This window comes from Podarcis melisellensis (assembly GCF_964234715.1).
Source record: "Podarcis melisellensis genome assembly, chromosome: 2".
In the NCBI taxonomy this organism is placed as follows: Eukaryota; Metazoa; Chordata; class Lepidosauria; order Squamata; family Lacertidae; genus Podarcis; species Podarcis melisellensis.
Genome location: NC_138529.1, coordinates 119,913,470 through 119,940,991, shown reverse-complemented (window position 1 = coordinate 119,940,991; position 27,522 = coordinate 119,913,470). Strand labels below are relative to the sequence as shown.

At 42.4% G+C, this 27,522-nt stretch overlaps 2 protein-coding genes across 2 annotated transcripts in view; one reads left to right on the top strand and one right to left on the bottom strand.

The window, feature by feature from the left end:
* Positions 1-27,522, top strand: part of LOC309363258 (vomeronasal type-2 receptor 26-like) — a gene marked incomplete at its 3' end in the record, with an annotated part of 55,052 nt that overhangs the window by 20,411 nt on the left and 7,119 nt on the right. The window lies entirely within an intron of this gene.
* LOC309361405 (vomeronasal type-2 receptor 26-like) lies at positions 10,009-17,781 on the bottom strand (the record flags this gene model as incomplete). The annotated part of the gene is made up of 6 exons (XM_081896302.1): positions 10,009-10,919; positions 11,363-11,489; positions 13,516-13,743; positions 15,339-16,142; positions 16,611-16,902; positions 17,579-17,781. 6 exons carry the CDS (start codon positions 17,779-17,781, stop codon positions 10,009-10,011), a joined length of 2,565 nt encoding a protein of 854 aa, XP_081752428.1.

Genomic DNA, 27,522 nt, shown 5'->3' with positions numbered 1-27,522 from the left:
AATGAGGATGTTGTACCTGGATGTTACCCTTGCTAACCTAATATTCCATGAATCGTTCTGCATGCATGCTTCCCACAGGAATCTAAGTGACCACTGTGATAAAAGGATGCATTTTGCCTGATTCAGTGGGCTCTTATGTTCTTAGAGGGAGTACTAGATAATGAGAGTAATCCTGGTAAGTGGGGACATTTGGAGCTCATGGAAATGTTACACAGAGAGAGAGAGGGGGGGGGAGAATTTTATCTGCATGCCACCCTTCCACAATTCAAACCAAGCTCAAGGTACTTGCAACCACAGGAGCCAACTCTTAGAGACTGAGGTCCCTTCATCTCCCCCAATAAAATATTTGAGGGGGCTGCCCCCCATTGATGGGCATTGCTATTCAAATGATGCGCGTGTGCCACATCATGTGACAATGCAGGGTGGGGCTTACTTGCCCACCCCCCAATATTTTTTTCAAGTTGGCACCCCTGCTTACAATGTGAAAAATGAATAACTGCAACATAACAAAACAATGAAGAAAAATTGAAAATTTGCAACCTAATGGAACCATTTCTGCATAAATCACAATATCTAAAATCAAGATGTAAAAAAACCCAACAGCAACATCCTCTGTTCCCACAACATCCCTGCCAAACAACACTGCAGCCCAAATCTGTTCAGCATCCTCAGCTTTTGTAGCTGGTATCAGTCAGCACCCAACCACCTGGCCAGGTGCGAAGAAGATAGGAAGGAAGGGAGCAAATGATAGGAAGCAAAGCATCCATAATTCCATCTCCACAAAATGGCTTACCAAAGAAAGTTGGTAGAGGGAGTGCTGTCAAAGCTATGAGCTCGAAATAAAGTATTTGTGGCAGAGATGACCCCGCTGATGAGGTGATCTCCTGGCCTGTAATAATTAGATGAGTCTATTCCATCCCTTTTCAAAGTAAGAGGGCACCTTGTCTTTTGAATCACGCAGTTTGCGTAAGGCAGTAGCAGCAGCAGAACCAGGGCCATTCTGAGTCTTCCTGGAAGTGCTGCCTCCTTTATGGCAGCTCTCCTACGATGAATTAGAAGAATTGTTTGAAGAAGCCAAAGCTTTTGTTGTAGTGATTGTGGTGGTTCAGTAGCTTTCTTGATGGAGCCCAGCCAAGGAATCACAAAGGGCAGAGTTATTATGTCCTCAATCTCAGCCCAGGCTTTCGGTGGCACAGGAGATGTTTGTGTGGCTCAGATGCAAGACATCACCTCATATTGTTCTAATTTCCAACGTATCTTTTAGCAGACTCGAAGTTGATCTGGACAAATTTCTTGGGCTTTAGTGCAAAGTATCAGCACCCCTCTCCCCATGAATCACTATTATTTTGATAATTATAAAGGGAAGAAGTATCACTTCTGTGACACTCTGAACTCCTTATGCAGCTCCACCTGCAGGTGTGGCGCTGGAGGAAAAACATGTTTGTAAAAAAGGTTGACACCTGGCTCCAAATCCTGACATGAACATGCCCAACTTTGGTGAAATAAGATATTCATAGGAGTCAAAGATCAATGTTTCCTTTTAGGATTTACCTGAATTATCATGGGCAACTGCATAACATCTGGCAGAGGCCTGTTGCCTACTTATGTTGGTATAAAAAAATCTTTAGACCTGGACAATATGGCCAACTATCACCAGGCACGCCTGGAGGATGAACAACCCCAGACATGCCTGGAGGATGCGGACCATTTGGATCCCTTCCATTCGGGATTCAGGCCTCACCATGGGACTGAAACTGCCTTGGTAGCGCTGGTCGATAATATCTGGCAGGCTAGGGACAAAGGTGAGAGCTATTTCCTAGTTGTGCTGGATCTCTCAGCGGCTTTTGATACCATCAACAATAATATCCTTCTGGACTGTCTTGAGGGGCTGGGAGCTGGGGGCACTGTCATACAGTGGTTTCACTCCTTCCTCCTGGGCCGTGTTCAGAAAGTGGTGGTGGGGGATGAATGTTCAGACCCCTGGGCTCTCACTTGTGCAGTGCCTCAGGGTTCTGTCCTCTTCCACATGCTTTTTAACATCTACTTGAAGCTGCTGGAAGAGATCATCAGGGGTTTTGGGCTGAGTGTTCATCAACATGGGGATCATACCCAGCTCTACCTCTTTTTACAATCAGAACCAGTGAAGGCAGTGAAGGTCCTGCGTGAGTGTCTGGAGGCAGTTGGAGAATGGATGGCAGCTAACAGACTGAGGTTGAATCCTGACAAGACAGAAATACTGTTCTTGGGGGACAGGGGATGCAATGAAGATGGCGTCGTTAGTGGTAGTTCTATTTTGTGCTCCGCGTTGATAATATAGATTTATCAGTGTTTTTTAGCACTTTTAAAGCTTTTTTTTCACTGAGCTTAGTAGTTTTAAATTATATTTTTTTTTATTAACTGCCAAAGGCCTATTTTTATCTAAAAGAGGTTCGACAAGCCACCCTATTTTCACGAAGCGGGTAATTAACAGACGGGGAGGCCAGCTACTTCTTTGGAAGGACGCCGAGCTTTTTATCTATAAAAGAAAAGAAAAGGAAGGAACTGAAGCAGCTACAACCCCAAGAAACACAAGGCAAGTTTAACTCGATAATCATTCCAAGGGGACTTTTGTTTTTTTGTTATACTGCCTAGCTACCTTACTGGTTACGCCGTGAGGCTGCTGAATGAGGGAGAAAGAAACAAGTCATAGTATGACCTAGTTGAATTTTAAAAGAAACAAGTTATAGTATGAAAGCCTAGGACCAGTAATATTTCCTAACATTTTAAATGACTGACACCTCACAAGCCCCGATGTAAATTGCTGGAGAAATTAACAAGTTGGTGAGGTTGGAGAGGTTTAGGAGGCAACTTCCACAAATCGGCATCTCTGCTATTGCTTACTCCAGCTTAGAACAAAAGATAAGTCGCCGCTAAGCAAGCACCCTCTACCATATATCCATATATACCCATATACCCACTATGGTCCTCACTAGGAAAAAATACAAGGACCAAGGAATCTTGCCTAATTCACCACAGAGCCCGATGGAGCGCCGAAGGAGACAAAGTAAAATTACCAGCTACTTTCCTCAAAAAGACTCGAGTAAGAGAACTCAGAATGAGAGTATTCTAGATGTAGCTATGCCTCTGCCACTCACAGTGCTGGATTGGTCAACACAGCTAAAGGACTTGCAAACAAACAACAAGAGGACAAACCATCCAACAAATCTGGCCCAAGAACTTGCCATAGCAGAGAATGCTACAAAGGCTAATACAGCCAACACACCTGATGCTAATCCTCATTTGTCACCGCTGGAACTTGGAAGTAACCTTTCAACCTATTGGTTGAAAGCCAATGACAACGGAACAGAAATGCGGGGTGATTATCTGCGGGAGCAGATATACCAGATTTCTACGGATCTCCTTAACGTCAAAAATTTCTTAGCGATAACAAACGGGCTTCTCCTGACCCTAGTGGATAATTTCAAACAACATGTGAGCGCTTCAGACCAGATTACAAATCCCCTAGCCAGCCCGGATCCACCATTCCCCACCAAACCCCGGAGGAAAAAAGCTGAGCCTAAGACGAAGAAAAGCAAAAATATGAAAAACCTAAGGCGGCTTAAGACAACTCACCGTACCTGTAAAAAATATTGGCAGAAGCTCTTTAACCTTCTTCCATCCCTTTCTACAAGTGGAACAAACAAATCTAACTCGAGTGCCATCAAAGAGACACGTAAAGTAGATACATCCATAAAAGAATCTAAACCAAGTTTTGAAGAATCAACACCGAGCTGGGACAAAGGAACTAATCCATCTACAGTTATACCGCCTCAGAGTCCTCTTATGGCCAGCACAGAATCTGTAGACAGAGGTGAGCTGGCGACCCAAACTATTGAGGGGAACCACTCCTCTCAAGCTCGACAGATGTTGTGTCCCAAAAGAGTTTAGTCCTAATCCCACAAAAGCTTGTCTTTGCTAATTACCCTAAACCGCCTAGATTTTATGCAGGGTCGGACCGTATAGACCATTTTTTGTCCATTATAAGTGGCATTTTACCGGGGGTAGTAAAAGCAACTGACATAGCCGCTATAGAGTATCTACATCAAGATGATTGCTCGGTACGAGCATTGATTACTTTTTTAGATCATAATCTGGCCAGTTTTATGTTTAGAGCTAAAAATCTATTCAAAAAAGAAAGAATAGTCCTATTAAGAATATTTGAAAATAGAGCACCTTTAACTTCTCTGATGGGGCCCAAGGGCATAGGAATGGAAGTTCACAAAAGGGAAAAAACCAACCACCAAAACCATCAAAATAGAAAGCATAAGTTCCAGCAGGATCATCTCCATCAAACAGTACCAAATGAAAAAAAGGAAGCTCCACATCCAACTGGCGTCTGGCCTCTCACGTGTGATAGTGAGGACTCCGTTTTGGAGGAAGAACTCTCGCTGATAAAGCGTTTCTGGTCACTGCATTCTCCAGCTCAAACTGAGATCCTGAAAAGACTTGATTTACTTCGAAGCAGACTAGTAAAAAAGGATGACCAAGGTGAGACAATGAAGGACCCTTATGTGCAGCCCATATCTCCCAAATGTCTAGTGGATAAGAAGACAGTGGGAGGCACCTTTAAATGTGTAGACGTGGAATTACAATCTGAGCCCCCTGTGATGTACAATAAAGTAAAACCAAATCAATGTGTGAAATCTCAAAGCTCCTGGCACAGCTATCTTAAACTGTCTCCGAATGAATTAGCTTCCCCCCCAACTCCAAAATCTAGCCCCAAATCACCAAGAAGAGAGGATCACTACACTCTCTCCAAACAACCATCCTCGAAAAGAGCCAATGGGTGTGTTTTTTTAGACACCAAAGAATTGCTGGACGTGGTGGTGACATAGATCCAGCTCCCCGAAGGGCCCGGGGCCTAAAAGTGCTGTCTTGGAATATCGCGGGTTGGCACGCTAAGAAAAACAACCAACAATTTTTGTGCTACCTTAAGCAATTTGACATCATCTTCTTTCAGGAGACATGGCAGAATGACCCTATATTTCTCAATGGGTATAACTGCCACTACCTGCCTGCCTCTCCATCTCTAAAGGGCGGCAGATCTAGTGGCGGCCTAGCTTGCTTCATTTCTACGGAGCTGGCGCATTCTCTAACAGCCCTACCCAGCCTCAATTCTTTAGCAACAGCCGCTCTACTTAGCTTCAAGAGAACTACTCTTTTGCTGGTCAATGTCTATATTCCCCCAGGCCAAAAAAACCCTGTTGTCAAGGCTACATGGGCTGAGCTAGAGGCGTTTTTAGAACCTCTCGAATCTACTTACCCGTCTGCCCTGACTATTGTGTGTGGAGACTTTAACGCTCGTATAGGAACAGATGACAACAGTCTATACACTCACTTCAACCTATTTATGGACCCTGAAGAACAGACGGATATTGGTGCGACACGACTGTCCAAAGATAGCAGAAGTAATTCTTCAGGTCTCTGCTTAGTGCAGGCTGCCAGACGGAGGGAACTGCTGATATTAAACGGCAACATAGAGGGGGATCGCCCCGGGGAATATACCCATTTTTCCAAGGCTGGGGGAAGCGTTATAGATTATATTCTAATCACAAGATTCGCTCACAGCTTTGTAAGGAAGTTCCAAGTGGGCCACAATACTCTGAGTGACCACCTACCTCTAATTTTAGAGCTTGCAGGTCGGCCTTTTGACTATTCTATTGCCGAGCCACAATATATACCTTCTGTAAATTTGGGTATACTTGCTCCCAAAAGACTTAAATGGTCCCCAATATTGAATGAAAATCTAACCCTCCTCTTTCAGTCAGCGGAGTTTAAGCTTATTCGCTCCGCTATTGTGTCAGGCAATTCAGTAGATGCGATTATGGAACGCTTTAAATCACTTTTGGAAAGATTGAAACCCCATTTAACAACAGTGATACATAGCTCCGCTACAAAGAGGGCAAAGGACGGAGCTAGTTGGTTTGACCTGGAGTGCAGGCAAACAAGGAGACAAACGAGAACAGCCTACCAGAGATATAGGAAATCAGGGACCGCCATCCTACTTAATGCTTATATTTATCTGAGACGGTCTTACAAACAATTATTAAGGAGAAAGAAACTGGAAGCTGAACGAGCCGCATGGCAAAGTTTGGTTAAGGTATCGCACGAGAAAGATACTACTTGCTTTTGGCGAACCATATCTGGTCTACTGGACCAGGAGCGCACTAATTCCATCTGTACAGTGGAATCAATGGAGTGGTTGCACCATTTTCAATCTTTGTTCTATGACCAGGAAGCCCAACATTACAAACTATGCATCCAATTGGAGGACCTACCCCATTGGCCACCAGTAACTGTAAAGGAAGTGGAGAACTTAATCGCACAATTAAAGAACAACAAGGCCCCAGGGAATGATTACATCCCTGCCGAACTTCTGAAGTCCAACATTGGCTGGTGGGCCCCCCTGCTGGCGTCTCTATTTTCTTGGATTGACTCAATGGGTTTACTCCCAGATGGTTGGACTGAGGCAATAGTTATTCCAATCTATAAAAAAGGACCTATGCCAGACCCGGCGAGTTATAGACCAATCAGCCTTCTGCCTATACCCAGCAAACTATATGCCAAACATCTTTATATTAAGCTAACTAGCTGGCTGGAAACTGAAGCTATTCTAGCGGAAGAGCAAGCGGGTTTCAGGCAAGGCAGATCCACCATAGACCATTGCTTCACTCTAGCCTATTTAATTAATTAATTAAATATGCCAAAAAATCCCGTGGGGTGCTATACGCAGCCTTTATCGATCTAAAGGCTGCTTTCGATTCAATTCCACGTGCAAGACTCTGGGATAAATTGAGCACATCAAGTATAGACAAAAGACTATTATTTCTGATCAGCTGTTTATATAAAGACACGGTGCTGTATGTAAGAACTTCGTTAAATGGCCATCTTATAGGACCAGTTCCTGTCAGTAAGGGGGTCAAGCAAGGTTGCATCCTGGCCCCAGTTCTATTCAACATCTACATCAATGATATGGTTAACTGTTTGTCATCTCCGGACTTCCACGCCCCCAAACTGGCTGACAAATCAATATCAGTGCTTTTGTATGCTGATGATGCGATACTCCTATCTCGAACAAGAATAGGCTTAAATAGGCTCATAGGTGAATTTTCAGTATACTGTAGGAGAGAGCAACTGGCAATAAACTATCAGAAAACCAAAATCATGGTTTTTGCAAGGAAATACAGACAGTACAGCTGGAGGATGGATAACCAGACAATTGAACAGGTTAAAGCCTTCAAATATCTGGGTATCGTTTTCCAGTCGACCGGGTCCTGGGATGTCCATCAAAAATGTGCCAAAGAAAAAGCAGCTCAAAGTATTAAGATGCTGTCCCGCTTCTTTTACACGAAGGGGGGCAGATACATCCCAGCAGCCTTTGAAGTTTTTCAAGCAAAACCTCTGGCGCAGTTACTGTATGGGGCACAAATCTGGATGGGGAACCACTGCTCCAGTCTTGAAACTGTTCAGTCTAAATTCCTAAGGCAGATATTTGGCGTCCCCTCCTGTGTTCCAAACGCAGCATTACGACTCGAGGCCTGTCTTCCATCTGTAGAAACTCAGACCTGGCAAAGAACACTCAACTATTGGCTTCGTCTTAACCTAAATCCACCCGGTCTACTGCCTCTAGTAATGCAAGACCCTCACAAAAGCAAGTGGTTCAAAACTGTGCATCAAAAACTCCTTACATGCGGTCTGCATTCGCAGTCCCTACTATCAATGGGCCTCATTAAAGCAAAGAGTCTAATAGGCCAGCGCCTGAAAGACATTGAACGGCAAAACAACCTGACTATCTTAAAGAAACTGTGCCCATGGTATACCTACTTTCCCCCTTCCCATTTTGACTCTCCAGCTTCATATTTGTTTAAATTAACCATCCCAAAATATAGACGTGCCTTTACATTGGCTAGATGGGATGTTCTTCCTTCTGCTGTACTCGAAGGTCGTTACCAAAAGACTCCATTTGAAAAACGACTCTGCCCATGTGGAGATGGTAACACGGAAACAGTGTCCCACGTCCTCCTATCCTGCCCCCTTTACAAAGACCTAAGGAATGAGATTATTACTCCACTCATTCTCTCCAACCCCGGCCGTTCACAAGACACTACACTGTATTTTCTCTTATCTGATACGGACAGTCAGATAACAGAGAAGGTCGCGAGGTACATCGAGAGAGCTATGAAATTGAGGGCCACCATCTGAGTGATAGACTTGTTCATCTGACGGACCTCCTTCTGCTTGTTCTTTTCTTCCTTTTATTCTTACTTTATTTTTAATTCTTGCATAGCTGTGGCCTGTTGGCTTTGCTAATAAAGTTTTGATTGATTGATTGGGGGACAGGGGGTGGGCTGGTGCGGAGGACTCCCTAATGCTGAATGGGGTAACTGTGCCCCTGAAGAACCAGGTGCACAGCCAGGGAGTCATTTTGGACTTACAGCTGTCCATGGAGGAACAGGTTAATTCTGTGTCCAGGGCAGCTGTCTACCAGCTCCATCTGGTACGCAGGCTGAGACCCTACCTGCCCACAGACTGTCCTGCCAGAGTGGTGCATGCTCTAGTTATCTCCCGCTTGGACTACTGCAATGCAGTCTACGTGGGGCTACCTTTGAATGTGACTTGGAAACTGCAATTAATCCAGAATGCAGCAGCTAGACTGGTGACTGGGAGTGGCTGCTGAGACCATATAACACCTGAGACATCTGCATTGGCTCCCAGTATGTTTCTGAGCACAATTCAAAGTGTTGGTGCTGACCTTTAAAGTCCTAAACGGCCTTGGTCCTGTACAACTGAAGAAGCGTCTCCACCCCCATCGTTCAGCCCGGTCACTGAGGACCAGTGCCGAGGGCCTTCTGGCGGTTCCCTCACTGCGAGAAGTGAGGTTACAGGGAACCAGGCAGAGGGCCTTCTAGGTGGTGGCGCCTTCCCTGTGGAAGGTGTTTTGTGTTTTTAATATTTGGTTGGAAGCCGTCGAGAGTGGCTGGGGAAACCCAGTCAGATGGGCGGGGTATAAATAATAAATTATTATTATATTATTATTATTATTTTAAAGTGGAGGCAGAGAGAGTGTGAAAGAAAGAAGAGGACTGCCCAGTGCAACTGGCGCGGGGAGGTTTCTGCTGTGTTTCAATGCTGTGGCATTTCAGGAGTGACTTTGGTTTGGATGCTTGAAATCTAGCCACGAGTGTGTGGGAGAGTGAAATGTGGCGGGGAGAATTGGCAGGGGTTGGGCTGGGGAGTGTTGAGAGAGTGACAGGGCCTCCCTGACTATCTCCCCCCACCCCTCCTTTTTCCTTTTGCCCATGGCCAGGCGGAACATCTGAGAAGAGGTGAATTAGGAGGGGAGTTGAGAGACAGACCAATAGCTGCTGCCAGTGGGAGTATCTTGTGATTCACATGTAAGAGGCTTGAGAATTGTTGGCTGCTTCTTTCTTTCAGTGCGACAGGCCTGCCCCCCCCCCCCCGTTAGACCCAACTCGGTGAGCCTGCCCTGTACAGAAACAACCGTAGCCAAGGAGGAAAGACCAGCAGTTGCCAATGGCCAGTTTGATGGATGACAAGGCAATAAACCAGCACTTCTAAAACATGAAGTACAAAGGCTCTGTGACTAGTGGTGAGTTATTATGCATTGATTTTTATTGTTGCCAACATTCTTATTCTGACAGGCCTACTCAGGTGTTTATAAAGCTTGTAAGAGTTTTAATTTGTCTTAGTTTATTCTATTGTGGTTTTGTCGTTTGTTACATGAAAGGATAATTTTATTGCTTTATCCTTTTGGAAACTGCTTTGAGGTTTTTTTCCCTACCACAAAGTGGAGCGTAAATTTTATGAAATTAAATAAATAAATAAATAAATAAATAAATAAATAAATAAATAAATGGGATTTACCATGTGTGAAGCTACATTTGAATGAGAAGTACTGCAGTTCCATTACTGCTGCACTGCCGTTCAGCTATAAAATAATATTTTCAGTCAGATGCAATCTTTAGCTTTTGTCGTGAGATGCCCCTTTGTATTCAGATCAGGCCTCAATATGATTATGTAGCACTTGGGAAGAAAGATGCAGCCCAGAAGCCCAGCACTGGAGGCCAAGATAGAGAAGACCTGCACAGCTACCATATACTTCCCTTTGGTGCTCAGGTAAGTGGGAACAAAGGACACCCAAACACTGCAGAAGACCAGCATGCTGAAGGTGATCAGCTTGGCTTCATTGAAGGCCCCAGGCAGCTTCCTGGCTAGGAAAGCCACCGTGAAACAGATGGCAGCCAGGAAGCCCATGTAGCCCAGGGCACCATAAAACATGGCAACAGACCCTTCGTTGCATTGCAGGATGATCTCTCCAGGCTGAGACTGCATGTCAGACTCCGGGAAAGGGGGAGACATGCCCAGCCAGATGGTGCAGATGACAACTTGAACACCAGAACAGGAAATGACAATGGAGTTGGCCAGACTCTTCCCCAGCCATCTCCTCACCTTGTTCCCGGGTTTTGTGGCCATGAAGGCCAGCACCACAGTGATGGTTTTAGCCAATATAGAAGACACAGCAACTGAGAAGATGGTGCTGAAGGCCGTTTGTCGGAGAAGGCAGGTTAATTTACTTGGCCACCCAATGAAGAGGAAGGAGGACGAAAAGGAGAGCAAGAGAGAGACGAGGAGTATGTAGGAGAGGTCCCGATTGTTGGCTTTGACAATAGGAGTTTCCAGGAATTTAATGAAGATTCCTATCACAAAGACTGTGGTTACAGACAATAAGAGTGCCATGGAAGTCAAGAGGACCCCCAAAGTATCTTCATAGGCTAGGAAGCTGATAATTTTGGGGACACATTGATCTTGGTCCTTGCTCGGATGCTCATCTTCTGGACATTTGTTGCAATGCTCTGCATCTGCAATGAGCAAGAGAGATCACTGTCATGGTATCTCTGTTCCATCTATAATATTGATCTAGACATTGCTTGGAACATCATTCTGGGTGGCAGCTTAGACCCAAAGCATAGAATTTTCCAAATAATGCAAATGAGACTCCAAGGTGCGCATTGGGATTTCAGCCTCCCTGTGTTTACTTCTACGGAAGATCCACCTTTTGGATCAGACTCTTATGGCTGGTGAGACGTGCCACCAACTGTCATGTCACACATTGGTTTTCATGCCCACCTCCTCCCCCAGGATCATCCACCCAGCTCATTAATCGTGAAGTTAGCATTTGTTTTTCTAATCTCCAGAAATAATGTAGGATCACACTTACCCATTTCTGGAAATTAAACAAACATACCCCAAATTATGTCTGTGCTCTCCTGAAAGGGCTTCCTTTCTCCCTGGCATTCCTTACCTTCCCGAGTGGAGAAGGTCCCTTCCACACATGGTGCACAAGCATAGCAGCACAATGACTTTCCTTCCTGAATCACCTTGACATATCCTGGGTGACAGCTTTTGGTGCACTGTGATTGTGGCAAGGTCTAACCATAAAGAGAAGGAAAAGGCTTAGAAGTGTATCAGTAAGCTCTAGAAGTGGTTTCTTAGGTTTGCCTGTCTTGTTCTCAGAATGGCCAGTAATCTTTCAGAAGCTGCATTCATCAGTTTTCCATGTTTCCTTAGTGAATAAATTTTCTAAACTGATTTCTGCCTCTTGTCATATCTTATTAATTACTTAGTGTTGCCATAGGTCTGGGATTCCCAGACATGTCCTCGTTTGGGGGGGCCGATGTGCATTTTACATGAAATGTGCATGTTTGGGGTTTTATAAGACTATTATTATTATTATTATTATTATTATTATTATTATTATTATTATTATTTGCACATGCTTGGGAGGGCGATGTGCTCTGGAAATCGAAGTGCAGTATCAGAGCGAGGCTGTTGCAGTGAAGATCAGGTAAGAGCTGGGGCCATGTTTCTGCTCAGACTGGCATCAACTTGGGCTTGGGTTCAGCCTTGGGCAGTTTGGGCTTGGGTTTGGGCTGCTCTGCATGCCTCAGCCACTGCCACCCCAAGCCAGGAGAAGAGGTGTGTGGTCGTGGCAGTGCGCCCACACGTGTGTGCCTCTTTCATAGAATCATAGAATCATAGAGTTGGAAGAGACCACAAGGGCCACCGAGTCCAACCCCCTGCCAAGCAGGAAACACCATCAGAGCACTCCTGACATATGGTTGTCCAGCCTCTGCTTAAAGACCTCCAAAGAAGGAGACTCCACCACACTCCTTGGCAGCAAATTCCACTGTCAAACAGCTCTTACTGTCAGGAAGTTCTTCCTAATGTTTAGGTGGAATCGTCTTTCTTGTAGTTTGGATCCATTGCTCCGTGTCCGCTTCTCTGGAGCAGCAGAAAACAACCTTTCTCCCTCCTCTATGTGACATCCTTTTATATATCACATGTGACATATATGTGACATATATGTGACATTCTTTTATATATCTTTACTAGGCTTGGGCTGGCAGCGGCTGTGGCTGTGGCTGTGGCTGTCCTCTTTCCCCCCCATCACAATATGGTAACCCTAAATGACCTCTCTTTTACTACCCAACAAATTACTAGAGTGCATGGTTTTCCTCCCCCCCCCTCAACTTGCCCTCATTTCCTTTACTTTATGAAGTGTTTATATACCACCGTTTAACAACAGATCAGGACATTGTCTAGAAACATAAAAACACCTATCCAACTATAAAGATGTGCACATGCTATATTCTCAAGACTAAATGTACATATCTATAAACACATATACATGTCCTTCCAGTAGCACCTTAAAGACCAACTAAGTTAGTTCTTGGTATGAGCTTTCGTGTGCATGCACACTTCTTCAGATACACTGAAACAGAAGTCACCAGACCCTTCTATATAGTGAGAAGGTGGGGAGGGGTATTACTCAGAAGGGTGGTGGGAATGGGTGATTGGCAGATAGCTGTGATGAGCCTGTTGACGACTCTTAACGACTGCAATAGGTCTTACAGGAAAAAGCAAGGGGTGAGAAGGTGAAAAATGGCTTTGTCATGTATAATGAGATAAGAATCCAATGTCTTTGTTCAGACCAGGTCTCTCCATGGTTTTAAGTTTGGTAATAAGTTTCAATTCAGCAGCTTCTCTTTTCAGTCTATTTCTGAAATTCAACAAGCTCATCACAGCTATCTGCCAATCACCCATTCCTACCACCCTTCTGAGTAATACCCCTCCCCACCTTCTCACTATATAGAAGGGTCTGGTAACTTCTGTTTCAGTGTATCTGAAGAAGTGTGCATGCACACGAAAGCTCATACCAAGAACTAACTTAGTTGGTCTTTAAGGTGCTACTGGAAGGAAATTTTTTTGTTTTGACTATGGCAGACCAACACGGCTACCTATCTGTAACTATATACATGTCCTTTTATTTATGTCTTATATTCAAATAGTTTCCTATTTTGCTGATATATGTATATGCTTAAAAACATTGCAATGTGTGAGAGGTCTTGCATAGGAATCAATACTGATAAATTTTCCATCCATGGCTTTCCACACCTGGGTAAATCCCTTGAGCTGCACAATGGCATCCCTGTCAATGCGGAACCATGTTTCTCGGGATGGCTGATGCTCTAGACTCCCAATTTTCACTGAAGCCACTGAAGTGTTGGGCCACACAATCCAGGTCAAAATATCAAGGCTGGCTGCAAGTTCCCCACCTTTGTTCAAATACACGCCATCCATTGAAGTATTGTAACACTCAAAGTTGCTTAGAAAAGGGTGGAACTAAAATGGCACACAGAGAAAAAGAAGGTTATTTCAGTGCTGCCCATTTGGGGATAAATTTCCCTTCTTAATCCAGGCAACACAGAGAACAGAGGAACCACAGCACAGGCAGGATTCCTTCACATCAGGAGTTCAATCTGGGGGCAGGAAATGGACCCCCTGAGTCTTCGCTTGGCTGGGGAGATACCTATGTCATTGTCCTGGAGCTTGAAAAACAGTAGACTCAAAGATGCCCAAGTGATGGTGATTTTTGCTTTGTGAAGATTTTTTTCTTGGAAAGCAAGTTGACGTCTAATTTTAAATGTGTTATGGAAAGAGGAGTTATTGATCCTTACATTCCCATCTTGCTCAGCAGAATGTGAAGACAACTTAAATACAGTTAAAGCTTTATATTCAGCAATGTGAATTCCCTTATTCATTCCTTTAAAAACAAACTTTGCCTCAGAACTAAAAAGATATATATATTTAAAAATCTGATAGGCTATGAGAAGGTATTGGGTATTGACATAGAGTTGTGGAAAAATTCTGATGGAACTTAAGTTCTGAGGCTCCCTGTGCAGGTCTCTCATTTTTTTTAATCTTCCTTCTGGAAGGAGACTTGATACATAACCCCATTAGAGAAGGTACTTGTAGCATGAGCACGAGTTTGACCAAACTGCAGGAGGCCATGGAAGACAGGAGTGCCTGGCATGCTCTGGTCCATGGAGTTACGAAGAGTCAGACACGACTAAACAACTAAACAACAACAACAACAACAACTAGTAGCCTAATTCCCAGCACTGCTCAGGAATTCCAAATACCAGTGCAATTTTGAAAGCCTCAGCCCACTATATTGATTCAGAATGACACCAAATTACATCTGCATATACACACAGAAGAAGAAGAAGAGGTGGAGGAGGAGGAGTAGTTTGGATTTGATATCCTGCTTTATCACTAGCTGAAGGAGTCTCAAAGTGGAAAAATTCTGATGGAATTAAGTTCTGAGGCTCCCTGTGCAGGTCTCTCATTTTTTCTAATCTTCCTCCAGGAAGGAGACTTGATACATAACCCCATTAGAGAAGGTACTAGTAGCCTCATTCCCAGCACTGCTCAGGAATTCCAAATATCAGTGCAGTTTTGAAAGACTCAGCCCACTATATTGATTCAGAATGACACCTAATTACATCTGAATATACACACACAGAAGAAGAAGAAGGAGAAGAAGTGTTTGGATTTGATATCCTGCTTTATCACTACCCGAAGGAGTCTCAAAGTGGCTGACATTCTCCTTTCCCTTCCTCCCCCGCAACAAACACTCTGTGAGGTGAGTGGGGCTGAGAGACTTCAAAGAAGTGTGACAAGCCCAAGGTCACCCAGCAGCTGCATGTGGAGGAGCGGAGACACGAACCCGGTTCCCCAGATTACAAATCTACCTCTCTTCACCACTACACCACACTGGCTCACGACAAAACCTGCTTCCGGAGTTCAAGATCTAGGGGTCTCAATTTGGATCCAGGGTTTGTTTTCCCTTGGAAGGAGGCACTGTGGAGACTGGTATCTTCATGCATATAATATGTATATTTCAGTGGAGCTATCAGGGATGGAAAAAGGAATACCTGCCATGGCTGTAGCCTCTGAAGCCTCTGCCCGTCTCCTCCACCCATCATTGCCACCTGCTTAGATCTGAATGAGTAAGCAGCATTTAAGGCATGTGCCACAGCATACGCACTGCTATAGATGTTGTAGTTGTCTGGAGAAAGACTCTGCAAGAGGATATCCAGGGGCAATTCCCCCTTTTGTTCACACCTGAGACGTTCTTTTGCAGAAAACAAGTGCTTTGAAAAGAAACAATCAAACACTTCCTTCCAATAAGGAACTAAGCGTTTGAAGTCAAAATTGCCGTGTTTTAGGGCAACCTCTGTCTGAATTATGAAGGAAAAAAACCATTGGCAGTGCTGGAAATGTAACCTCCGGTCAGACAGTGTTGGGGTGATGTCCCACAAAGCTGTTGTGATCCAGACTTTCCCCTCAGTGGACTGTAGCCACAATGTGAGTATTTGATTCATAAAGAATATTCCGCTGAAGAAAGAACGAGTCTCTGCATAGTGAAGAAATACATTGACTTGTCTCCATGTGAGAAATGAATCAACCTGAATTTTCACTTCATACCGAGTCATTTCTGGGATTCTGTATGAGAAGGCAGCACAAATCCCATTCAAGGTGAGCATAGGGGTCAAGGACCTCATGAACCTTTCTCCATTGTCATTCTCTGGAGCAAAGAGACCAATCCACGTCCATCTGAAATGCAGGAGCAATTTGACGATAGCTGTGTATTGGTGGTCATCTTTGGGGAGCATCCGGTAGAAAAAAGGGAACTGAGTTTTATCACTGATGTCATGGGAGACAAAACCATAACTAACCTGGATGGGAACAGAAAAAAAAGTGTTTTGCTTGGCTTCCATTGAATCCCTTTGTATGCACGTCTCATCCCCATATCACAGAATTTCCATATCATACACACACACACACACACACACACACACACAGAGAGAAATTGTTCCAGTCACAATCCTAACCAGGTCTGCTAAGAAGCAAGACATAGAATTTCTTGGGAATTAGCCCCAGGTAAGTTGGATTCACTTGCAGCCTTGGGCTACACTTGGTAACCAAACCCTAGTCATACTAATATTATGTCAATAGACTCTCTGTTGTATTCATTCTGTGTGGACTGGAGTGAAATTCAACACCCTGTAACCTAGAAGGATTTAGAAAGAAAGAAGGCTGTTGAAAGGACAAATAAAGCTCGAGACTGACAGTAACTTTGTCCCCCAGACAGAGAAAAAGGCCATTCAAAGCAAAGTGAAATTAAAGTGCACCCCATTTCACACCTGTGGGATTTTGTAGATGCCCAACATGTTTGAAATATGGACAGCGATTTCAGAATCAGCACCTTCTAGGACAGCCAGCAGGTTATCCTGCCTTCCACACCTGTAGTTTGGAATACTTGCATGACCGGTGTAGAGCAGCTCTACCATGGCGTCGTATGTGATTCTTGCATTGTGATAGTTCTCAAAGATATTGTAGCCCAGGGTGATGTTGGGTAAGAGCCTGGGATTCTGGTTGATCTCGTGGATGGCGAGCAGGAAGGCCAGATTGTGGAGTAAATCTATGTCTTTACTTCTGCAAGATATCATATATTCTGTATCATCACCCTCAACACATGTAACAACACATGTAACTTTCCCCACTCTGCAACATGAAGGGAATTTTAAAGCAACACAAATTTAGTTTTAGGGTGATACATTCAGTCATAAACAGGTTTTTAATAGCCAACCCACATCAAAATGTTGGGACAATCCTCACCACAAAGGCAAGACTATCCAATGTGTCTATCCAGTAATGTAGTGGTATATTCAGAAGTGACAGTGTCTGTCATGACAATAACAGCCATGCCACCTTCTAGGATTGTACAACCTTACAAGAAAGACTTTTCATACTATGTCATGATACAATAATAAAATTGAAAATGCAACTTAAAACCAATAAACAGCAAGGCAAAAGGAAATAAGGCATTGATCCAGGGGATTTGGAGACATACATCAGGGTCCAAACTTATGGGTCAGGTAAAAGCTTTAATCTGTTATCACAGTGTGCTATTCAAAATAAGATGGTGAAAATAGCTGGAGGGTTCATATTGCTCCCTTCCAGAATCACATTGCAAAACAGAGACATATGAAGAGACTGGGATTTAGCAGGGATCCATGGAAGGAAATACCCACCATCTCTTTTAATGAGGTTTAAAGCATTAGATTTATGGTTTCCTACCATTAAACTCATCCCTGCATAATTTACTTACGGAGATATGTGGATAAAAGGATCCTGGGAGGAAGAGCCTGGTTGAGATATTCCACTTAGTGTGGGGATAATCCCACCTATGAAATGGTCTCCTGCTCTATAATAGTCCCAGGGATCATATCTATCTCTCACTAAATTCAAGGGACATTTTCCCTTCAGCTGCCCATAGACGTTGTAGAGCAGAAGTAGTATTATGATGGGCATGCCTGAGGCTGTCACTCACTTCCCTCTTGCCTGTTTGCTTCAAAAAAGCCAAAACTGAACAAAGCTGCCTGCTATCAATGATTTTTCTAATATAGATGAAGTCCCGCCAGGGCTTCTCATTCAAAGAGGGTGATATCACACTGACAGCATCCCTGCTATTTTGAAACCCCCAACCCAAGATCTCAGTGGAGGGCAACATATTTATACCTCGTCCTTTTTCAGGCTTGATGCAAGAAATTGCATCTCGTTGCTCCCAAATCTGGCAGTTTCTGCTAATGGTCTCAGATGTGATATTCAGGGAAGTCCCTTGAGCTTTGGCAGGATTAGAGAACTAAATCACCATAATTTACACAACGATAAGGGGAAGAATTGCCTCTCCAATGGATCACAAACGCTCTATGTGGCTCCTTGCACAGGTGCTTGGGTGGAGCAAAACTTGTTTACAAAAACTCAACAATGATCCAACAAAACGAGGTTGGGATTAGAAAAAGCGGGCTGCATTATAGTGGAGAAAAATCTACCATCCACAAAAACCTCCTGTGAAAGATTTTGGGAAAACAGTAGATACATGTTATCTTGACTATGCTACCACTCAGTGGATTTGTAACTGGCTGACTGACCGAACCCAAAGGGTGCTCATCAATGGTTCCTCTTCATCCTGAAGAAGAGTGACTAGTGGGGTGCCACAGGGTTCTGTCTTGGGCCCGGTCTTATTCAACATCTTTATCAACGACTTGGATGATGGACTCAAGGGCATCCTGATCAAATTTGCAGATGACACCAAACTGGGAGGGGTCGCTAACACCCCAGAGGACAGGATCACACTTCAAAACGACCTTGACAGATTAGAGAACTGGGCCCAAACAAACAAGATGAATTTTAACAGGGAGAAATGTAAAGTATTGCACTTGGGCAAAAAAAATGAGAGGCACAAATACAAGATGGGTGACACCTGGCTTGAGAGCAGTACATGTGAAAAGGATCTAGGAGTCTTGGTTGACCACAAACTTGACATGAGCCAACAGTGTGACGCGGCAGCTAAAAAAGCCAATGCAATTCTGGGCTGCATCAATAGGAGTATAGCATCTAGATCAAGGGAAGTAATAGTGCCATTGTATTCTGCTCTGGTCAGACCTCACCTGGAGTACTGTGTCCAGTTCTGGGCACCACAGTTCAAGAAGGACACTGACAAACTGGAACGTGTCCAGAGGAGGGCAACCAAAATGGTCAAAGGCCTGGAAATGATGCCTTATGAGGAACGGCTAAGGGAGCTGGGCATGTTTAGCCTGGAGAAGAGGAGGTTAAGGGGTGATATGATAGCCATGTTCAAATATATAAAAGGATGTCACATAGAGGAGGGAGAAAGGTTGTTTTCTGCTGCTCCAGAGAAGCAGACACGGAGCAATGGATCCAAACTACAAGAAAGAAGATTCCACCTAAACATTAGGAAGAACTTCCTGACAGTAAGAGCTGTTCAACAGTGGAATTTGCTGCCAAGGAGTGTGGTGGAGTCTCCTTCTTTGGAGGTCTTTAAGCAGAGGCTTGACAACCATATGTCAGGAGTGCTCTGATGGTGTTTCCTGCTTGGCAGGGGGTTGGACTCGATGGCCCTTGTGGTCTCTTCCAACTCTATGATTCTATGATTCTATGTTAAGATTACAAAAACAAACAAACATGAAATCAGCACACCAATATTGGCACTTTATCGTTTGCTTGAATGAGAAGTAACTATTAGTCTCATGGTCAAGATACCCAATCTCAAGGGACACTGATTCTTTGAGACCAAGCTGGTTTTGGCTCCCACAATATCTGTTGACATAGGGCAGGGCCCCTCAGTGTTGAGGGGGATGTAGGAGGCTGAGTGTGGAGCCGAGTGTGGCTCGGTTTCAGTGGCCGGTTCCTCCAGAGCAGGAGACAAGAGGAGCCGCCGGCATTAAAGCTGCTGGGCTCCATCCTTGGTCTCCTCCTGACGAAACGGCTTTGCACCTATGTGATATCACACCCGTGTGATGCGTGGTGGTCCCCCTCAATCTTGGATACAAGGTTTACCATACCTATTAGCCAATCACGCAATCCCTACTGGAAAATAAAACTCCAAGGTGGCTCTCACCTTTGGAAGCTAAGGCCTGGAAAAGACCCAATATGGAAGCCTACTGGCCAAAATATTGGGAACTGTTAGAAAAAGACGGAGATAATTGGAAATTGCAGAGTATGGAGAAAATGAAGGATAAAGTGCGAGACTGGTTACACTACGCTCAGATTAAAGAAATTTTTAAAAGTGACAAGAAGTTAGGGTTCCAGGTGGAGAAATCGAAGTTGGAAACAGAATTGTTAGAACCTAAGACTAAGGTACTTTCAAGAATGTATAACTTGCTGTTGAAATGGAATACACAAGACGAAATGGTTAAGTCGGCTATGATAAAATGGGCACAGGACATTGGGCATAACATTATGTTTGAGGACTGGGAAAGGTTATGGACCACTGGGTTGAGCTTTACTGCATGTAATGCTTTGAAAGAAAATGTAATGAAAATGATATACAGATGGTACATGACCCCAGTTAAACTTGCCAAAATATACCATTTGTCTGATAATAAATGTTGGAAATGTAAAGAAAATGAAGGAACATTCTTTCACGTCTGGTGGACCTGCCCTAAAGTGAAAGTCTTCTGGGAAATGTTATATAATGAGCTGAAAAAGGTACTTAAGTATACCTTCACCAAGAAACCAGAGGCCTTTCTTCTGGGCATTGTCGACCAGAAGGTGTTAAAGAAAGATAGAACATTTTTCATGTATGCAACAACAGCAGCAAGGATACTACTCGCTAAGAACTGGAAAACTCAAGATCTACCCACACTGGAAGAATGGCAGATGCAACTGATGGACTATATGCAATTGGCGGAGATGACTGGCAGAATCCGAGACCTGGGAGAAGAAAGGATTGAAGAAGATTGGAAGAAATTCAAGATTTATCTACAAAAACATTGTGATTTAGTGGAATGTTAAGAAGGATGCTTGGTCACAAATAATTGGCCATCACTAAAATAGATCAGAATTTGATGATAAGAGAGATTAAGAGAAACAAAATTTGTAGGAGAATCTTTTTATTGTATTTAAATAAGTGGTTATAAATTTGGAAATAAGATGATAATTTGCTTGACAAAAATTTATTAATGATGCAAGTGGGAGCGGGAGACGTGAGGAAGTCTAAGGATGTTATGAAATTTTGTAAAAACAAAGCAACACTGTTTATTTTTATTGTATTGTATTTCTTTTCTAAAAAATCCAATAAATATCTATTAAAAAAAATATATTAGCCAATCACGCAATCCCACTACCCTTCTGAGAAATACCTCTCCCCACACTCTCACTATATAAGGGTCTGGTGACTTCAGTTTCAGAGTATCTGAAGCAGTGTGCATGCACACAAAAGCTTATACCCGGAACAAACTTAATTGGTCTCTAAGGTGCTACTGGACAATTTTTTTATTTTTTTCAGAAGGATTCTTTGAAATACTTTTTTTTAGGAAAAAAAACTTTTAAGAACTTGATTCTTTTAAAGAAATTTTTTATCCTTTTCAAGATTTTTAATTTATTTATTTCAAAATCTTTATGAATGACTTGGATGAATGAATTGAAATGATACTAATCCAATTTGCAGATGAATCCAAACTGGGAAGGGTAACTAATGCTGCCAAAGGTGGACAGAATTAGGATTTAGGATAATCAAATGAGATTGGAAAACCAAGCCCAAACAAAAAAAATCATAATTTCAATAGGGACAAGTCTGCTTACCTTAAACGGTTAAACGGCATTGGAGTCTGGCCACAGCCCCACGTTAGTGATCCAGTGGCTGGCTGGGGAGGACTGCAAGCCTGCCTGTGGATTGGCCAATGGGGATTCCCTAAGGGACAGGCCCAACCAGCCAATGCACATCACTTGGGTCTGCCCAAGGGGAATAAATTAAGGGGGACCATCACACATCACACGCCCAGCACATGCCCAGCACACCTTGGTTTTCTCCTCCTATCTCCCACCCTCCGATTCCTTTTTCATTTGTTTTTTTCTTTCATTTAAAAAATATTTTTATTATTTTTTCAACAAAAATAGCAAAAATAAACAATGACAACCACAAAGAAAATTACCCACCACATATGATAAAATGTATCCTCTGTTTATCTACATTTCCAACACTTATTAGATCTTGTTCTATATATTTTTGCTAATTTAACCAGGGTTAGATACCACCGATACATCATTTTCATATAGTTCTCTTTCAGTAGAGTACATGCAGTAAATTTCATATTTGACTTCCAAAGCCTTTCCCAATCCATCATTAGTATATTATGTCCCACATCTTTCACCCATTTTATCATAACACATTTGACCTGTTCTTCTTTGGTGTCCCACTCCAAGAGCAGATTGTACATTTTTGACAGCAATTTTGTCCTACCTTCTACCATTTCCCTCTGAAATCTTGACACTTCATAACTAAATAATTTCTTTTTATCATTTTTAAAAGTTTTATTTAATTGAAAATATTGCAACCACCCTATTACTTTTTCTCTAACTTCTTCAAAATCTTTTAATTTTAATTGGTGGTCTGTTTCTGTTAACAGCTCTCTATATGTCGGTCAGCTCGTCCTCATATTCACTGTTTTCAAAGATCTTGCTTCTAATGGGGAAAGCCACCATGGTGTTTTCTGTTCTAACAGATCTTTGTATTTCTCCCAGACTTTAAGAATCGTGTTTCTTTTTATATGATTATAGAATCCTTTGTGAACTTTTGCCTTATGATACCATATTGAAGCAATGCTGCTGCAAAGTCCTAGCTTGAAAAGTAAACATGATGGGAATGTTGGGACTGCCCGTGGGAAACAGAGGGACAGTCAATTCACAGTGCGAAGCACCGGAATTTGCTCAGAGTGTAATATGAGCTCTTCCGTTTGTTCCTGTCCAGGAAGTGCAGGAAGTGTTTGTCACTACACTGCTGGAGTTTGAAGAGAGCAGTCATGTTTTTTGTAACGCTGCAAAGACAGAAATAAAAGCATGTAAATACGTTTCTGTCTATCTCTTTTCCCTGCCGGGGGGGCAGGAAAAAGGGAGTGTGTTCTTCCCACGTTTGAGAAGAATCACCGATCGAGACCTAGCCTGGATCTTGCTGGGGAATGCAGCCAGGGAGGTCAACAGGGAATCATGCCGGGTTCCTGGGAGTGTTGCCAGTTTCTCCTGATAAAGGCTTGATTTCCGACAAGATACCCATGCCAACCAACTCCATTATCATGACCTTCCAAATCTAACAAATCAGCATTTGTTAAATTTATCCAATCCCAGATTCAGCAAACGCATGATGCTTTATAATATAATCTTAAATCCGATAGAGAGAAACCTCTTCTATCTTTAACATCCATTAATAATTTGTGTTTAATTCTTGGGTTTTCCCCCTCTCCAGATAAATCTTCTAATGTCTTTTTGCCATTCTTTGAAACAACTCACACTGCTTACCACTGAGATTGACTGAAATAAAAATAACATTTTTGGCAATACGTTCATCTTAATTACTGAAATTCTACCTAATAATGACAAACTCATCCTTCCCCAAATTTCTAAATTCCTTGTTATTTATTTCCATAATTTTTCATAATTATTTTTAAATATATTAATATTCTTGACTGTCAACCATACTCCCAAATATTTAACTTTTTTTATACATACTTACCTCTTCCGCTGTATCTCCTTTTTATCTTGCTCTGAAACATTCTTCACTGAAAGCTTAGTCTTATTTTTATTCAATTTAAAACCTGATACTTGTCCAAATTCTGGTATTTTTTCCTAATAGTTTTGGTAATGAGTTTATAGGGTCTTCAACTGTTATCACAAGGCTATCTGCGAATGCTTTAAATTTATATGCTTCATTTCCTACTTTTATTCTTCTGATGGTTTCTTCTGCTCTTATATTTCTCACAATAACCTCTAATGCTACGATAAACAATAATGGTAACAAGGGGCATTCTTGTCTTGCCTCTTTCAAAATTTTGCATTTCTCAGTAATAACACTATTCACAATTAATCTTGCTTGTTGCTTTGAATAAATTGCATCTATTCCTCTTCTGAATCTTTCCCCGAAATTCATCTCTTCTAAAACCTTATGCATAAATGACCAAGAAATATTATTTTCAGTGTCAATAAACATCAAGGCTGCTTGTTTTTAATTTCCTCCCTCCACGTACTCTGTGACATCAATTATGCTCCTTATCTTTCATCTGATGACCTGGAAGAAATACTGCTTGGTCATGAGTTATTATATCTAACAATATTCCTTTCATTCTATTAGCTAATATGTTTGTGAATAATTTATAATTCTTACTTAATAATGAAATTGCCCTATAGTTTTTGATTAATGACAGATCAGTCTCTTGCTTCAGGAATCTCTGCTTTTCCGTCGTATATCCCACCCTCCAATTCTTTTTTCATATGTTTTTTTCTTTCTTGCTAAGACCTTGCTATGGACTTTTTAGGCCCCTGTCTTCAGGACCAAGCAGGAATTTTCCACTTGGCAAATTGGCACCGACCACTTGGTTTTCATCTACTTCATGTTTGTTTGCAAGCCCCCTCCATAGAGGCTGGCCCCTCTCACTGTCCTTGGAGCTTGCATACCGGTAACCTCCTCTGGCTGATATCCAGACAGTCCAGGGAGATTTTGATAGGCGACATTTTCCCAAGCTTGGGTAAAATGCACAAACCCTCCCTCCTGCTTCCGCAGGGGAAAGAAAAATTAGTCAGAAATCTATTTACATTATGTTTATTTCTGACATTACAACACTAGAGAAAAACACGTCCTTTCAGTTCAGTTCTTCCAGCAAGTCAGACAAACTTCCTGAACATGCGCAGTCAGAGGGTTTCAAGTTACACTCTTCACAAAGACTTATCCAGCCTGTGAATGTCCTGGGAAATTCTTCTTTCCCACAGATAAGCGCATCATGTGATGTCAACAAACTGGCTGTCTGCAGCGGTGATGTTTCCATATACTGACACTTCATAGCAATGGTCATAACTTTGTTAGGTTAGGTATTGGGTAAGCCTTAGTCTTAGCTGGAGAGGAGCTTGTAGCCTCTGCCTGCCCCTCCTTAGTTGAGGGAAACCTGTTAAAGGGATCTGCAAGGAGTTGCTTCTGTCGGGATGCCATAGCACTCCTTCAAAGGGAACCCTCAAGGGGTACCCCTATTTGATGTAGGTCATAGTCCCCCCTTCCCATGGTGTCAGTTACCCTTAGATACGCTCCCTAGAAGATGGGCTGGTTTTAGTTAAATGTCTTCACCCAATGCCTATGCCAAACCTTTTACATCTGTATCCGATAAAGTTGTGACCTCTTTGAACCCAAAATCTGTATGCTAATGTCTTATCAGGTGACTCAATACATAAGGAGTGACTTGGTCACGGGGCCTTGGCATGCAAATGTCAGGTTCGAAATTTAGGCAGGATGAACCAGCTGCACAACTTTAAGATGGGGGGGACACATGGCTTGCCAGTAATACATGTGTAAAGGATCTAGGAGTCTTAGTAGACCACAAGCTTATGCAGTATGATGCAGCAGTGGAAAAGCTAACATTATTCTAGGTTACATCATCAGACGTACAGGGCCCAGAACAAGGGAAGCAAGAGCATTATTCTATTCTGCCTTGGAATACTGTGTCTACTTCTGGGTGCCACAATTTAAGAAGGATATTGACAAGCTGGAACATGTGCAGTGGAGGGCAACCAAGATGATCAAGGGTCTGGAAGCCTTATGATAAATGGTTTAGAGAGTTGGCTCTGTTTAGCCTGGAGAAGAGGACAGTGAGAGGAGATGTGCACAGGTATGAAATTTACGGCATGTAATGCCTTAAGAGAGAATATTATGAAAATGATATACAGGTGGTACATGACCCCAGTCAAGCTTGCAAAAATCTATCATTTGCCCGATAATAAATGCTGGAAATGTAAAGAAAATGAAGGTACATTCTTTCACCTTTGGTGGACGTGCCCAAGGATTAAGGCTTTCTGGGAGATGATCTATAATGAAATGAAAAAGGTATTTAAATATACCTTCCTGAAGAAACCAGAGGCCTTTCTCCTGTGCATGGTCGGCCAATTGGTGTTAAAGAAGGATAGAACTTTCTTTATGTATGCCACAACAGCAGCAAGAATACTTATCGCAAAGTATTGGAAGACACAAGATCTACCCACCCGGCAAGAATGGCAGATGAAGGTGATGGAGTACATAGAACTGGCGGAAATGACTGGCAGAATCCGAGACCAGGGAGAAGAGCCGGTAGAAGAAGATTGGAAGAAATTTAAAGACTATCTACAGAAACACCGTAAAATTAAGGAATGTTAGAAGGATGCTGGAATGAAGTTATGTGCTTTTAGCAGTAATGTTACAAAGGGGTATGTAAAAATGGATTGTTAACAGGTGAGAGTGTAAAGCTACAATATATTAAGATAAATTATTAAGATAAAAGCAAAAATGGAAAGGATTTGCTGAAACAACTAATTGAACTAGAATACAAAAAAGGGAGGTGTGAGGAGGTCAGGGAAACAAGTAAATGAAAGACAAGACATGGAAAGATCGATTTGTTTTTAATTGTTTTTATTTTTCTGTATTTTGTATTTTTTCTTTTTCTACTTTTGTAACTTTCTTGAAACTTTAATAAAGATTATTTAAAAAAAAAAAAGAGAGATGTGATAGGCATATCTAAGGGTTGTCCCATGGAAGATGGAGCGAGCTTGCTTTCACCTGCCCTGGAGACTAGGACCTGAAGGAATGTGGGAATTGCACTAGATGACCCTCCGGATGCCTTCCAATTCTAATTCTATGATGATGAAGAAGATGAAGAAGAGAAAAAGAGTTTGGATTTGATATCCCACTTTATCACTACCCTAAGGAGTCTCAAAGCGGCTAACATTCTCCTTTCCCTTCCTCCCCCACAACAAGCAGTCTGTGAGGTGAGTAGGGCTGAGAGACTTCAGAGAAGTGTGACTGTAAAAGGCGAAAGATTTATACGATCTGAAGAGAAACCAGAGTGGTGGGAGTGTAAGAAAGTGAAGGGGTTCTGGGAAATGATATATAATGAGTTAAAGAAAATGCTGAAATATAGCTTTGTAAAGAAACCAGAAGCCTTCTTACTGGGAATAACCAAAAATCAAATAAATAAGAGAGACTGTAAGCTTTTTCAGTACGCAATAACAGCAGCGAGAGTACTGTTGGCCCAAAAATGGAAACAAGAAGAATTACCGACTTTGGAAGATTGGAGAACAAAACTAATAGACTATGCAGAACTGGACAAATTAACTGGGAAAATCAGACTTCAAAGAGACCATAAGTTTTTAGGGGAAAATTCAGAGAATATTTGAAAACTATATGTGAGGAACATACAACGCTAGTGTGCTTTAAAGAAGCTTTGTGGGGGAAAAAAAGGAATATTGCAAGAATGTAAATGAGTATAAAATATTTTATTGATAGGCGATACTACAATTAAGGAATGCGAGGATAGAAAATTAATTATGTATGATTGTTAGAGGAGTTGAGGGAAGTTCAATAAGTTAAAATATGTGATGTGATATGTGGTATGAACAGAGATGTTATGGAAAATTCAATAAAAATCTATTTAAAAAAATAGAGAAGTGTGACTGGCCCAAGGTCACCCAGCAGCTGCATGTGGAGGAGCGGAGATGCGAACCCGGTTCCCCAGATTACGAGTC